Here is a 13,924-nt window from a genome sequence, read left to right as displayed (position 1 = left end):
CTTTAGCTCGATATGGCCACCTTTTGCCTTGACTATGGCCCTCAAACGGTCAAAAAACGAGTTGCATGCTGCACGAATGTGAGCTTGTGGTATTTTGGCCCATTCACGTACAATCGCTTTCTTGAGCGCATCCATACTGGTGTATTTTTTAGTCCGCACCTTGCTCTCTAAAATGGACCAGATGGAAAAGTCCATCGGATTTGCGTCTGTTGAATTCGAAAGCCATTGTGTCGACGAAATGAAGCGTGGAACATGATTTTTTAACCACTCTTGGTTAATTCTCGCTTTATGTGACGGCGCCGATTCTTGTTGGAACGTCCATTCTTTCCGGCCGAAGTGTTTACGTGCCCACGGCTCTAAAGCACCTTCCAAAATATTTTCACGATAATAAGTCGCATTTACTTTGACACAAGGCTCGAAAACGACTGGAGAGCGCCCATCAGCGGTCACGGCAGCCCATACCATCACTTGCGATGGGAAATTACTTCGGGTGGCCATTCGTAGGCTTAAATTCTCGTACGTGCGTTCGGTCAAGTAAACACGGTCATTTTGAGAATTTATGTATTGCTCAATAGGGAAATTCTTCTCATCAGAAAACACAATGTTCGGAAATTCGCCACGTTCGTGCAAGTGTAACAACTCCTTCGCTCTTTCGAGTCTAACTTTTTTTGCTGCGGTGTAAGATTGTGTCCTTTTTGGAACTTGTAAGGCTTGACCTTTAGCTCATTTTTCAACAGTCGTTGCATTGAACTTTGCGAAATTTTCAGCTCTTTAGCCATTTGATTGCCACTTCGACGTGGATTTCGTTCAAGTCGAGCCTTCACTTTTCGAATCATCTCAGGTGATGTTGCTGTTTTCTTATGACCACCTCCATGGCGTTTTGCGATGCTGCCAGTATCATTGTAACGATTTATAGTGCGATACACAAACATTTTGTTCACTTCGAGATGTTTTAGCTGACGAACAATTGCTGCTTGTGATTTTCCAGCCAAATATAAAGCAATCACACTATTACGTTTAAATTCCATCACGTATAACTTTTTTTTCACACGACACAGACTAAAATGTTTTTGTACGCTTGTAAACAATGGAATGATTTGTTATTGGTGTAAATTTAAGCGCGCTGTCATTAATAGTGTGGTAGTTATAGCAGTTTGAATTTGGTAACACTTCGAGTGGGTAACCCGTAGTTATGTGGTGAATTTGATGAACTATTGCGGTTTTCAACTCAACTGCATTTTGGTTGAAGTTTTGAAATTCGATACTATCGATATTAACCATCCGTAAATCAGAGGATCGGAGTACAAGCAATTTTAGATATACATATACGATAAAAGCTATCTTAGATACCATTACCAGTCATATGGAGTAAAGTCCCCAGTCAGGTCTACGAAATCCGAACGGACCCAAATGTTTTTTATCTGGTCAAGGACTGTCAACTTGGCAGAATTTGCCGCTACAAAACAACGGCTGCAAATGGAGTAAAGTCACGCGGATGTTATATGGCGGCTAGGTCAAGTTTTTCCTCAATTTTATCCGATATTTGCGTTATAAATGCACTTGGAAGTTTATGGAAGCTAAGGGAAGTATTGACACGATTCAACCCAATTTCGACACAGAGACATATCATTGTCAGTAAAAGATTATCCCTGAATTTCAATTATGTATCTCACACATAGACCGATATTTGCCGTAATATTCGGTACCTAGGGGCTTGGAACAGGTTTTGTTGGATTTGGACAGTTTATAAGATGGCTTACGCTGAGGATATTACAATTGGTTCTTTATTTGTACACTGAAAAGAGCCAGGTGGAACTTAAATTTTTTTTATAAGGGAAGTAGGCGTGGTTTCAGTTCGATTTCGCTCATTTTCGCATTGTGACATAAGAATCTTAGCAGAATGTTAAGTAGCGAATTTGGTTGAAATCGGTCGAGCAGAACCTGGGATTTGTGATTTTAACTAATAGTGGGCGATGCCACGACCGTCGTCCAATTTCTACATATATCGGCTCGTATATAACCCTTTCAAACCATCTTGGGCTCTGTTTAGTTATTGATTTAACGCGCTTTTAGTAGCTATTAACAGTACTGTTTTATGTGGAGTGGGCGTGTTTATCATCCGATTTAATTCTATTTAACACTGTCGGTAATAGATTTTATAAGAATTATAGGCGTATTTGATTATTGTAGCTTTGGTGGTCTAGGAGATATGTATGTTCATTAAATCTATTAGAGGGCGAGACTACGCCCACTTTTCCAAAATGTTTTGCCCTCAAGTGTGAAATTAGAGTTTTATTGCTTAATTTAGTGCTAAGTTACGACACTCTATAGGTTAATGGTATTTTGTGGGCGTGGCCGGTTTGATTACGCCCATCTACTAACTCTGCCTTACCTTTGAAACGCATACCGGGCCTGCGGGCTACGCCTACCAACCCCTTCCGGCCTACTCGTGGGGCTACAAATGGAGACAACAACAGACCAACGCTTTGACAACGGCCAAGACAACGACTTATTGGACTCCAGGAAGACACCCTCCTCGCCTCCAGTCAGGAGACGATTAAGAGTTCTTCTGGGTGTACCAGCCTCTGGAATACAGAGAACACAGCAAGAAATACAGCTAGCGGCTATAGTAGAGGGTCAACAAGGAAAGTGAAAGAAATCCCTAAATCAGGTGAGGAAAAGCCGATACCAGAAGGCAGTCTTCATAATAGGAAAGATTAGCAAAGACCAGGCTGCCGGCACTTCCACAGAACTTATAGTGGAGGAGTATGAAAGCTTCCTGAAAAAAAAAAGCAATTAGAAACTCCCATTGAAAAAAATAAGCGGAGTGTATCACAAAAATGAAATCCCTCGGAGACGCAAAGCGATGGGAACTCTGCTCAAGAGCAGCAAGAGTGCAGCAAACAGTAAGAACATTTCGGCGATGGTCGTCATAGACGTCACCTCCACCTCACCGAGCAAAGATCGACTTCAGATTGTCGAACCTAATTTTAGACAACGTATTCGACAATCCGGCAGGTCCCCACTCTGAGTTTGACTCTTCAGAAATCCTTAGGGGTTACAGGGTAATCAATTGTGTGGCAGAGCATTCTGGGATTTCTTTAAAATAAAGGATATCCTAAGAAGGCCTCGTGCTCTCATTTGGCTGCCCTCTCTGGAGGAGTCAGGCTAGAAGCTCCTGAGATGCATCATTCTGCAGAATAAATCTATATCAGGTATAGATGCGTAGCAGCCGATCAAGGAGGAAAAGGCTAATAAAGCAAGCAAACCCATATTGGTGCCCATTTGCGAAGAGTCGTTGGGGATTCTTCCGAAGGTTGATTATAAAATCTGCTTCGGTATCTGCAAGGCCAGATTGAAGATATTCCAAGACGACAAAATGGCTAACGAAGACGACACGAAAGGGGTCGACGGCGCCGGCCAGTTGCTAAGGGGGTTGGCGTTAAAAGTAAATGACAAATTATCTTAGATGCGCTCAGATCAATCAACGGGCTATAAAAATATATAAGTGCATTTCTTTATTCTTCTTCTGATGTCTGATAACGTTTTACTTGGCCCATGTTAGGGACATACTACGTACACCCCTAATAAGTTTAAGAGAGAAGAACAGAAGAGAGGATATCCCAATAAAGTGTGTAGCCATGCAAGACATATCATAAGGTGAAGCACCAACGCCAATTTCGCGAGAAATCCAGTTCTTCCCCTTCAATATCAAAACCACAGGAAAACATCATAAGGTACATTTACCAAGATAACTACAAAGAGATTAGAAGCAAGTAGGTTCAAGAATACAGCTCAAGAACTACTTAGATGCAGTGGTGAAAACGTTAGAAAAGATCTTAACCACCTCCTTCAATCAATCTACACCGTTAACCGTCCTCAAAAAGTGAAAGTCGTCGCCTTGCCGGACCTTAAAACCCTAAGGACCTATTTTAGAAAACGGTCTATGAGAGTAATATGCCCAAAATATGGCAACCGTACAAGGATATCTTGAAGAAATACAAAAAAGCAGTTAGGAAAGCAGAGACATACTCTTGACAATCTTTTTGCACATCGATAGAAGGCTGCAAAGAATTAGCTAGACTGAGTAAGATTCTGTCTAATAAATCTTACTTAAGGAATAGGGGTGGCGTCTGGACTTTCTTTGCTGAAGAATCTCTACAGGAACTCCTGGAAAGACAGTTCCCTTGTAGTCAGTAAACCGCTGTGGAGATACTGCCAGGTTGCCTACAAATACAGCAGACCGATCCGACCTTATAGGAAGCAAGAAAAAAATCATGTACTTTATATACATTTTATGCTATATGCTTTTTGCCACTTAGAGAGGTTTACACCCATAATGTTACAGAAGCTAGAAGAACTTATGGTAACCAAGGCTAGAAAAGATATATAAGGTCAGCATCCAACTATATTCTAAGTAGATGGAAAAGTGGCGTTCCTACATTAACTGGGCAGAAGAACATGAAAACGCAAAATACTTTAGACTCATAAGCCTCATATCCTATATTGCTTAAGGTTTAAGAAAGGCTAAAAGATTTATACAAAAGTTCAATTCTAGCGGATACCCAATCAAATACGGAACATGCATACATAAAGGGTCGATCAACACAAATCGCTCTACATTAAGTGATATATGGAACAGAATGATCAAAGCATTGAATGGTTCAGCGACACAGACAAGCTTCGTAAACAGAGACACTCTTCAAAGAGGTGTCTTTTCCCTACTTTTATGGGTGGTGGCGTTGTATAGAATACAACTTTAACTTAATGGAGAAATGATTAAAGCAGTAGCATATGCAGATGATATGTTGTTGATGGTATCGGAGATGTTTTTTGCCACAATCAGTGAGATTATGGAAAGAACTCTACGAAGGTAGAGGTAGAGTGTAATGGCCGCAAACAACGTTAACCCTAGTAAAACGGAACTGATGTTTTTTCACAAATAAACCTAAAATACCTCAATTTAATCTTCGCTCACTGGGTGGCATAACAACCACAGCATAATATCTGGGGATTAAAAGCGAAACTAAACTAAATTGAAAGATTAGCGTTGGCAAAACAGCAAATTAAGCTATAGCAGGTACGGGTGAGAATACCCTCTAGATGTGAATGGAGAAGAAGTTTGGTAGAAGAGGAAGTTGCAATCTCTATCTACTATATCGACGGGTCCAAATGGACTGTGGAGCAGGTACGGTTGCATACTTCGATGATCTCAAAATCTTTCTCTCTACCCGGCTACCAAAATCAGCCACCATCTTCCAAGCGGAAGTACTATGTATAGTGAAGATCTGTGGTCTCTACTGAATAACTAAGGGAGGATACAGAAAGCAATCATATAAACGGTTGTGCTGCCTGGCTAGGCTTTGTCGACGTCACTAATTAATTTCATTGTAGTTAACACATGCAGGAAGGCTTTAAGCTCACTGGCGAGTCAACTCCACCTGTGCTTAATTTGGGTTCCCGACCACAGGAAAATTTTCAGTAACGAAAAAGCAGCAGACGAGTTGACAAAACTATGAGCTTTTTTAAACAAATCTGAAACGGAGTCAATAGCAGGCCCGTTGCGGACGATCAAAAGAGAGAAATCAATAACCAACTGCAAGTTAATGGGTAAGCCCTATAACAATATTTTCCGTAGCTGAACGCTAGAAAGGAAATAGGGAACAGTTTTCCACTTTCTCTATGAATGTTCAGCTTTAGCACAAACCAGACATAGTACGAGTATACTTGGAACACATCAGGCAACAAACTGTGAATGGCTGTCTACAAAAAGCACAGCGGACATATGTAAGTAGTGGTCAGATCTATGTTAGGCACTCGAAGAGCGAAATATCGGTGGGCATCTTACCAAGAATAAAATTAAAAACTATTTCAATAATAAGAGAACGCAACTAATATTTCTCATCACTACCAGTAATGAGTTGAAATCTGAGAAATCGGCCAATTAAGAGTCATATCGTCCGATATTTATCTTTTCTCCAGTAGTGAAGATGGTTGCTGTTTCGATTTTCGCTCGTCTTAGTAGATCATCAACATGGTTTCTCCGAGTAATAGCGTAGAGCCTGAAATAGAGGACTTACGTTCAAAGGTAACCGCAACAAAATTCCGGAAAAGATCCAAAATTGTCGAAATAACACACTTCGGACAATTACCTATTGCAGACGAAGAGCTGGAGTTGTAACCCTAAGCACCGCTTTGCATTTCCATTTAAGCCTACTCATCTGACACCCCTTTCTCTGTAATATAGATTACCGGTACAAGTACGGTGGCAGCAATATTTACAATCTCACAATTTAAGATGTTCTGGCGTTTTTTAGAAATCGCGAAAAATGTTGCGATATGATAGGGGACGGGGTTAACTTGGGAATAATTTGTTTCTTGGTAGAATTAGGTATAGCGCAAACCAATTATGAGCCCTTTTGCCACTTAAATCGTAAGAATATATTGAAGTTGTTCAGTATATTTTATTAATAACTGATTTTTTAATACAAATTTTATTAGAGAATTATGTCTCTATTTTGAGCTGGAAAAATCTAGTATGGAAAAAGCATAATTTTTGAAAAGCCATTCCAGTTTTACAGCTGAATTTTATTTCATTGGGTCCAATAGAAAATTTTGGTCTAACCACTTTTGATTGATGACATATTAATTTAATGAAAAGACTGATTTGTGTCAATGGTAAATGTTCAATTCGCATTGGATGCAGTCCCCCGGACATCGATAGATAAAAAATTATTATAATGGTTTCCTAGTTAAAATAAAAATCAGGAGCTGAAAAGCAGAACTGAATTTATTATAAAAAAAAACAAATAAATTGGTTGAATATATTTACATCTTATTATTATTTCTTTGAAATTTTTATTCCCTCTCTTAAGATTTTAATTAATGTACATATATGTTTATGAACTTCGGATTCAGTGATAGCAACGTAGCTACATTATATATGTATATATAGGAGAGATTCAAAACAAAATGTTCCAAAAGATCTGCTTGTATGTTCGCTATTTAGTATAGCATCGGTTTGTGGGAATTTTTATATATTATACTATATATTTATACTTTTGACTGACGGAAAAATACGTTAGGTTAGACGTTTAGTACATGTGTAATGGAATCTCTTCATAATACCTGGAAATAAAATCGATATTGTGGAACCCCTACTATATGATACTGAAATACATCCTTGATAAAAAATTTGATGAAGTTTTAATTTTATTTAAAAAGGCAGTGAAAATAAATAGCTTATATAGGGTTCTTCAATAGAGCACTACAAAAGAGACCGATAAGGATAGCGAACGACGCTATATTACGCCAACAACGAGTCAAAATTATTAAAAGTTACTACCGAAATTCGGAGTCAGTGACCTCAATTTTAACATTTTTTTAATAAAAGCGCTCCAAATTTATGTTTAAATAAAATAAAAACGGTTTGGGATATCAATGAAATTCATTAAACCTGTGAAAGTACATTCGTACGTACTCTATGTGTCACCATTGGATCCCGAAAAAACTACGGTTTGGTGCGGTTTATGTGCCGTACTTCTTCCATGATGATCAAGACCGGCGCGTTACACGTTACGCTTAATGATAACTGAATATTTTTGGCCCTTATTGGATAATATGGACTTGGACAATATGTGGTTCCAACAGGACGGCGTCACAATCCACACAGCGAATGTCACAATCGATTTATTGAAAATCAAGTTTGGTGAACGTGTTATCTCACGAAATGGCCCAGTCAATTGGCGGCCTCGGTCGTGCGATTTGACGCCGTTAGACTATTTCAGTTAAGTCTATAGTCTATGCCAACAAGCCATCGACGATTGATGAACTTCGTAAGAATATCGAACGTGAAATTGCAGCATTGTCGGCCGATTTATGCTTGAAATCCGTCGAAAATTGTGTTCCGCTTCTGGACTTCTGCAAGCGTGCCCGTGGTGACCACGCAGAAGAAATCGAGTTCTAAACATAATGTCATCGAATGTAGTTTCATAGGAATAAAAAAAGGTGTCTATGATATATGCTATAGTGGTCCGATAAGACCACGATGCGTCAAGTAGCTTCTTATGATGTGCGGACCGATTTCTAAAAAAATGAGGAGCTAGTTTGCGTATATAAAAACAGACAGACAGACAAGGCTCATCGCACTGAACATTTCTATATATATATTTTTTGGGTCTCCGACGTTTCCTTTTTGGTGTTACAAACTTCGCACAGAATACAGTTTGTAATAACTTAAGGGGCTATACCAGTGTAACACTTTCAAACAAATTTCTGTTTTTTTTTGCTTTTTCGATAGTTTATATGTACATATATTCCAAAATATCCGGTGAAATCCGCAAGGTCGTATCTTGAATAGTTTTTGAATGGCAGCGTTCTAAACAGCGACCGCTCAGTGGTGCAAACTTATACAATATAAGTGAGACTTTAAACGCGTTTTTCTCGAAACGACATTTTTCAAAATTGCTGACATCATAACTCAACGAGAAATCGACCGATCGATTGGCTTCTTGTCGAACTCTCCATAGAGAGAGAATGTTGCCATACTGCAATCCATCTCCACCAACTCAAGACTGTAGGAAGATCAGGCTCAAGAGAACCGAAGAATCATATCGCTAATCGCGAATACTCCTATATAAGCAGTTCAATGGTCGCAAAAGCAATCAACTGCTACACCTTCTATAATGTAGTTCTCCGTAAATCCTCCTGACAGATGCCAAGGCAGGTGTTTCACAGCCTGCAGAAACGACGCATCAGAGGGGTATTAAGACTCAACGGTCATGAAAGTCACTTTTGGACGTAGCGAGCATTGGAGGCGTTTGTTTGAAGATTATCAAGTTGAAAGTGTTGTAGGTGTGGTACAGCCTTTTCAGACTTTCAAGAAGGGCGCTAACACATTCAAATCCTTTAAGTCCACGGAACTGGACGATATCATACATCCGCTGCTTCAATGGGTGTCATGTAGTTAGAGAGGCTCATGAACATGTATGCTAGAGGCCAAATTTCGAAGTTCAGATCCGAAAGCATAACATAACAGCATTTGAATTTCTCTATCTCAATACCCCCCTTAATTATTTGTTGTGGGTGGGTTGTCTGGTGCAGTGGTTAAATTCATGTTAACCGAGGTCTATTACTGCCACACTAAGTCTATTTCGGCTCTACTATATGTTTGCGCATTTGACCCTAACCTTCTGTCAGTTTATTGCACTTCTCATGGAATAAGGCGATAAATACAATTAGGCGGAGACAACTTTTAAAATGCGATTAGAGGCATAAATTATCGCATTTTAGGCATATGTTCGTACACTTGTGCATACATACATACAAGTATACACATGCATAAGAATATTGACAAGAAGAGGATGCTTGTGTGTTGTCACCCACCGGGGTCAATCATCACCGCGAACTCATTGAGTTCTTCTAAGTAAACTTCGTGCACACCTGGCTTATCAATATAATTCGTCTCTCCACACACCAAAACTCTGGACGTCTGATTACAGTATCGCTCGATTACAAACGACTGGAACAATGGGCGGCTATAAAAGACGATGCTGCGCCGAAGGAACTCATAGTCTAACGCTAAGCAGCGTATTGCAAAATAAGCAAAGTATTTCTGTGAAGATTTTTCAATTTTAATATTTATTAAGTACAAAATGTTCGATTTGAGCGGTAAAAATGTCGTCTATGTTGGAGGCTTCAGCGGTATTGGCTACCAAGTTTGCCATATGCTGATGAAGAAGCAGATAAGCGTAAGTCGAAATCAGAAATATGGCAATTACAAAAAAATATGTATATATATCTGTATCTTTTGTTATAGCACCTGATTGTGATGGGTCGCATGGAGAATATGGAGATGATGCAGAAGCTACAAGCGGAAAATAGCTCAGTCAATGTGATGTTCGTTCACATGAACCTGATGGACCGCGTCAACATGGAACAAGCTGTTAAACAAGTGATGGGCGTCATAAAACACATCGATGTTCTGATTAATGGTGCAGGCGTTTTGGCCGACAAGGACATGGAAACCACAATGGGCGTGAACTTGGTAAAAACGAAGTCTCTTTGTAGCGGAAATTCAATTCATACTCATTTGGAAAACTTATCTACATATATATTTCTAGATGGGCATGATGAATATGGTTTGGTTGAGTATGCCGTACATGGATAAAACGCAAATGGGTCAAGGCGGTATTGTGATGAATATTGCCTCCGTTTACGGTTTGGAACCGGCACCTGCCTTCCCAGTATATGCCGCTGCCAAGCACGGTGTCATTGGTTTCACACGCTCAATGGCGGTAAGTTCTTTCTCTATGCATACCTGTATTTTGCAAATATACAAATATATCGATAACATAATTTTTTTTTTCTTTAGGACAAGCGTCATTACCAACACACAGGTGTGGCTTTCATTGTTGTATGCCCTGGTCTTACTACCAGTGAAGCGATGATGAATTTACGCGAGAAGTCGGTGATGGGTCAGCATTCATATGTTGGAGAGTTGGTAGAAGCGATGGACAAAGCCAAACAGCAATCACCTGATGAGTGTGCGATGAATATGGTCAAAGCGATGGAGGTGATGAAAAATGGTGCTGTCTATTTGTGCAACATGGGTCAACTAAAGGAAGTGATGCCAACCAACTATTGGCATATGTAAATTCGACGATACCGCTGATTCGGCAAAACAATTAGAATTCTCGAAAAAAATTCAAAAAAGTAAGAGATTTTCTAAAGGCAAACAATAAATTTTGAAAACAGCACCAAAAAGCTTTCATTGCGTAATATAGGAGTATATTTGATAGTCAATTTTCTTTTTTACTCTGAACAGGTAATATTAGGTTTGCCACCAAGTTTGTAACATCCAAAAGCATACCCTATACCATAAAATTTATACATATGTAAGCGATCGGCGTGACGAGCTGAGCCGATTTAGACATGTCCCTCGGTTTCCGAGATATCGATTTGAAATTGTGCAAACGCCTTTTCCTTCCCAAGAAGCTGCTCCATGGTGTCAGATCACTATCGAGCGATCTAAATCAAGTCCCTATATGGACATTTTTTATTGTTTTATTTGCACCGAAGTTAAATACCCTTCACAGGTGCATTTCTGTTAGTAACTATGTGTTCAGTTTGTATGGAAGCTATATGCTGCTATAGTTAACCGATCTGAACAAGTTTTTTAGAGAATACGTTGTTGCCTTAAAAAATAATCTATACGAAATTTCGTAATATATCTTGTCTAGTGTGAAAGTTGTCCATATAAGAACTTGATTCCGATCGTTCAGTTTGTATGGCAGCTATATGCTATAGTAAACCGATCTGATCAATTTCTTCGGAGATTACATTGTTGCTTTAGAAAATAATATATACCAAATTTCGTGAATATATCTTGTAAAATGTGAAAGTTTTCCATACAAGCATTTGATTTCGATCGTTCAGTTTGTATGGCAGCTATATGTTATAGTGGTCCGATATCGGCCGCTCCGACAAATGAGCAGCTTATTGAAGAGAAAATGACGTTTGCATAATTTCAAAACGATATCTTAAAAACTGAGGACAGACAGACAGACGGACATGGCTAAATCGACTCAGCTCGACATACTGATCACTTATATATATACTTTATAGGGTCTCCGACGATTCCTTCTGGGTGTTACAAACTTTGTAACAAACTTAATATACCCTGTTCAGGGTATAACAAGTAAGGAGGGACTATGGACGGGTATAACCGAACATTTCATACTCTTGCAACTTGCAAGGATTAAAGCCGGGGTAATATTCTCAGGTACATAAGGCTTGGTAGTTTTATAGGGTCTAGAGCGAGTTTTCACCCGATTTGCACCGTTATTAGAAAAATATGCTCTCCCAATTTTATTAGGATAAGTCACATATTGGTCGATATATGCATTATAAAGTCGGAGGTTCGAAAATCTTTTTATTAGGTATGTCGGGGCTAAAGGAAGTATTGACCCGATTGAAATAATTTTTGGTACACAGAGATACCATCAACAGGAAAAGATTCTCTCAAATTTTTAATTATACATCTCACATATTGACCGATATTTTCCGTAAAAAGTTAACTATAGACTCTGGGGTCCACACATTCGCTACCCAGTGTCTTGAACAGTTTTAGTTCCATTCATATAACTTTTGATCATAAGGTGGCATACTTCAAAGGCATTATACGTGCAAAGTTTTTTCCCGTTATATTAATTGCTTCTGGATCTGTACACAGGAAAGTTAAAGAATCAAATGAATATAAAATTGTATAAGCGTGGTTGTAGTCCGATTTTTCTATTTTCCCAGTATGTCAGTAAAATGTCATATATCGGTCGGGCGGGTCCATTCACACTACAAATATTTTGCATAGGAAACAATAATCAACTTTCCCTTTGGCACTTTACTCAAATTAATTGTTGTTATATCCTGAACAAGGTGTATTAAGTTTAACACGAAGAAACGTTGGAGACCCTGTAAAATATATGTATACCTATATATCATAAATGATCAGCATGATGAGCTGAGTCTATATACGCAAACTAGCGGAACAGTTTTTGAGATATCGATCGGATAAATGTCCTTTCATCTCCAGTTGAAAAAGCTTCTTAATTGTCTGAACCGCCGAATCGGACCACTATAATATAATATATATAGCTGTCATACAAATGGAATGATAAAATACATTTCCTTGTGTTGATAACTTTTTATTTGACAAAGTGTCTTCACTAAATACGACACAAATTATTGTCCAAGGCAACGGTATAATCTCAAATAAATTGTTTAGAACGTAACGTGGAAAGCTTTTTCATTTGACATTTCCACGAAATTTTGCATGAATTATTGTCTAAGGTCACGGTACAATCTCAGTAGAAATTTTTCAGATCGGATCAGTAGAGCTGCCATACAAATTTACCGATCAAAATCGCGCCATGGATCTTTTCATACCATTTTATGCTATAGTGAATTATACTTAGGTTTTGAGGTTAGGGAACAAAAAAAATTGTAATCATCGGGAATCGCTATGTTGTTTTTCAAAATGATCTCCATTTAGATCTATATATTTTTGTTGTGTTTGATTCAAAAGTGTCGAAAGACGTTGGACTGGAAAATAAAGGACGTTATTCGGTAGCAAGTCAAGACTTTACGGTAGATTATTCATCAAATCGTGGTTTTAAGTGATAAAAAATGCAGTTGTTTCACATTGTCGTGGTGAAGAGTGATCCGTCTTCTGTGCTTGGTTTTCCTGATTTCTTGAAAGACAACTGACAAACAGATAGTTGTGTATAACTCGGAATTTATTGTTTTGCATTGTTCTATTGGTATGGTTGCGATATATTCAGTTGTTCCAAAAAAACTGGCAACCAAGCCTGGAAGTGCTTCGTCCGCGAACAACTTTTGTTACACCCGGCTTATCTTAAAATACCCATGAAGCCGACTGTTCTTAACTTTCGGGTGTATACGGTAAATCCACATTTCAATATCTCTCATGAACCGTCAATAATTTTTTTATTAAATCCTTATGCAATGTATGCCAGTACTAATAATCCCTATATTTGCCTCTATCTCACGATAGGTCACATGTCGATCTGGCAATATTAGTTTGTGCACAGCATTAATTGTTTCCGAAACAACAACTGATTTGTTTCGACCTTCACGAAATTCGTCTTGGAGTGAACTACGACCTCGATTGGATTCACTGTATCATCGATAAACACTGGTCCTTGATGGAGTTTCATCGCCAAAAACTTAACAATGTATTGTCGCTGAGTTAATTAAAAGTTGTAAAAAATAATCGCTCGAAAATGTTGGCGGTTCAATTCCATTTTTTGGCCGAGATGAATATATTAAGTTACTGTAAGCAAAAGAAAAGCGGTAGTATGTCAAAACGTTCTGAGTATGTATAACATTATAAATTTCAAACCTTAGG

General features: G+C 38.6%; 1 protein-coding gene across 1 annotated transcript; it reads left to right on the top strand.

Moving 5' to 3' along the window:
• The first annotated feature begins 9,593 nt into the window (after positions 1-9,593).
• LOC126761520 (fat body protein 2) lies at positions 9,594-10,750 on the top strand. The gene is made up of 4 exons (XM_050477809.1): positions 9,594-9,749; positions 9,818-10,045; positions 10,122-10,295; positions 10,373-10,750. Exons 1-4 carry the CDS (start codon positions 9,654-9,656, stop codon positions 10,652-10,654), a joined length of 780 nt encoding a protein of 259 aa, XP_050333766.1. The 5' UTR covers positions 9,594-9,653; the 3' UTR covers positions 10,655-10,750.
• The last annotated feature ends 3,174 nt before the right edge of the window (positions 10,751-13,924 follow it).

The sequence above is a fragment of the Bactrocera neohumeralis genome, chromosome 6 (genome assembly GCF_024586455.1).
Source record: "Bactrocera neohumeralis isolate Rockhampton chromosome 6, APGP_CSIRO_Bneo_wtdbg2-racon-allhic-juicebox.fasta_v2, whole genome shotgun sequence".
Lineage (NCBI taxonomy): Eukaryota > Metazoa > Arthropoda > Insecta > Diptera > Tephritidae > Bactrocera > Bactrocera neohumeralis.
Note: the sequence above shows the minus strand (reverse complement) of the source record. Positions and strands in the feature narration are given on the sequence as shown.

Excerpts from the sequence above, each read along its gene's own strand:
- LOC126761520 (XM_050477809.1), top strand. The coding sequence starts at position 9,654 with ATGTTCGATTTGAGCGGTAAAAATGTCGTCTATGTTGGAGGCTTCAGC. Across the intron at positions 10,046-10,121 it reads CCACAATGGGCGTGAACTTG|ATGGGCATGATGAATATGGT; the intron begins GTAAAAACGAAG and ends ATATATTTCTAG. Across the intron at positions 10,296-10,372 it reads GTTTCACACGCTCAATGGCG|GACAAGCGTCATTACCAACA; the intron begins GTAAGTTCTTTC and ends TTTTTTCTTTAG.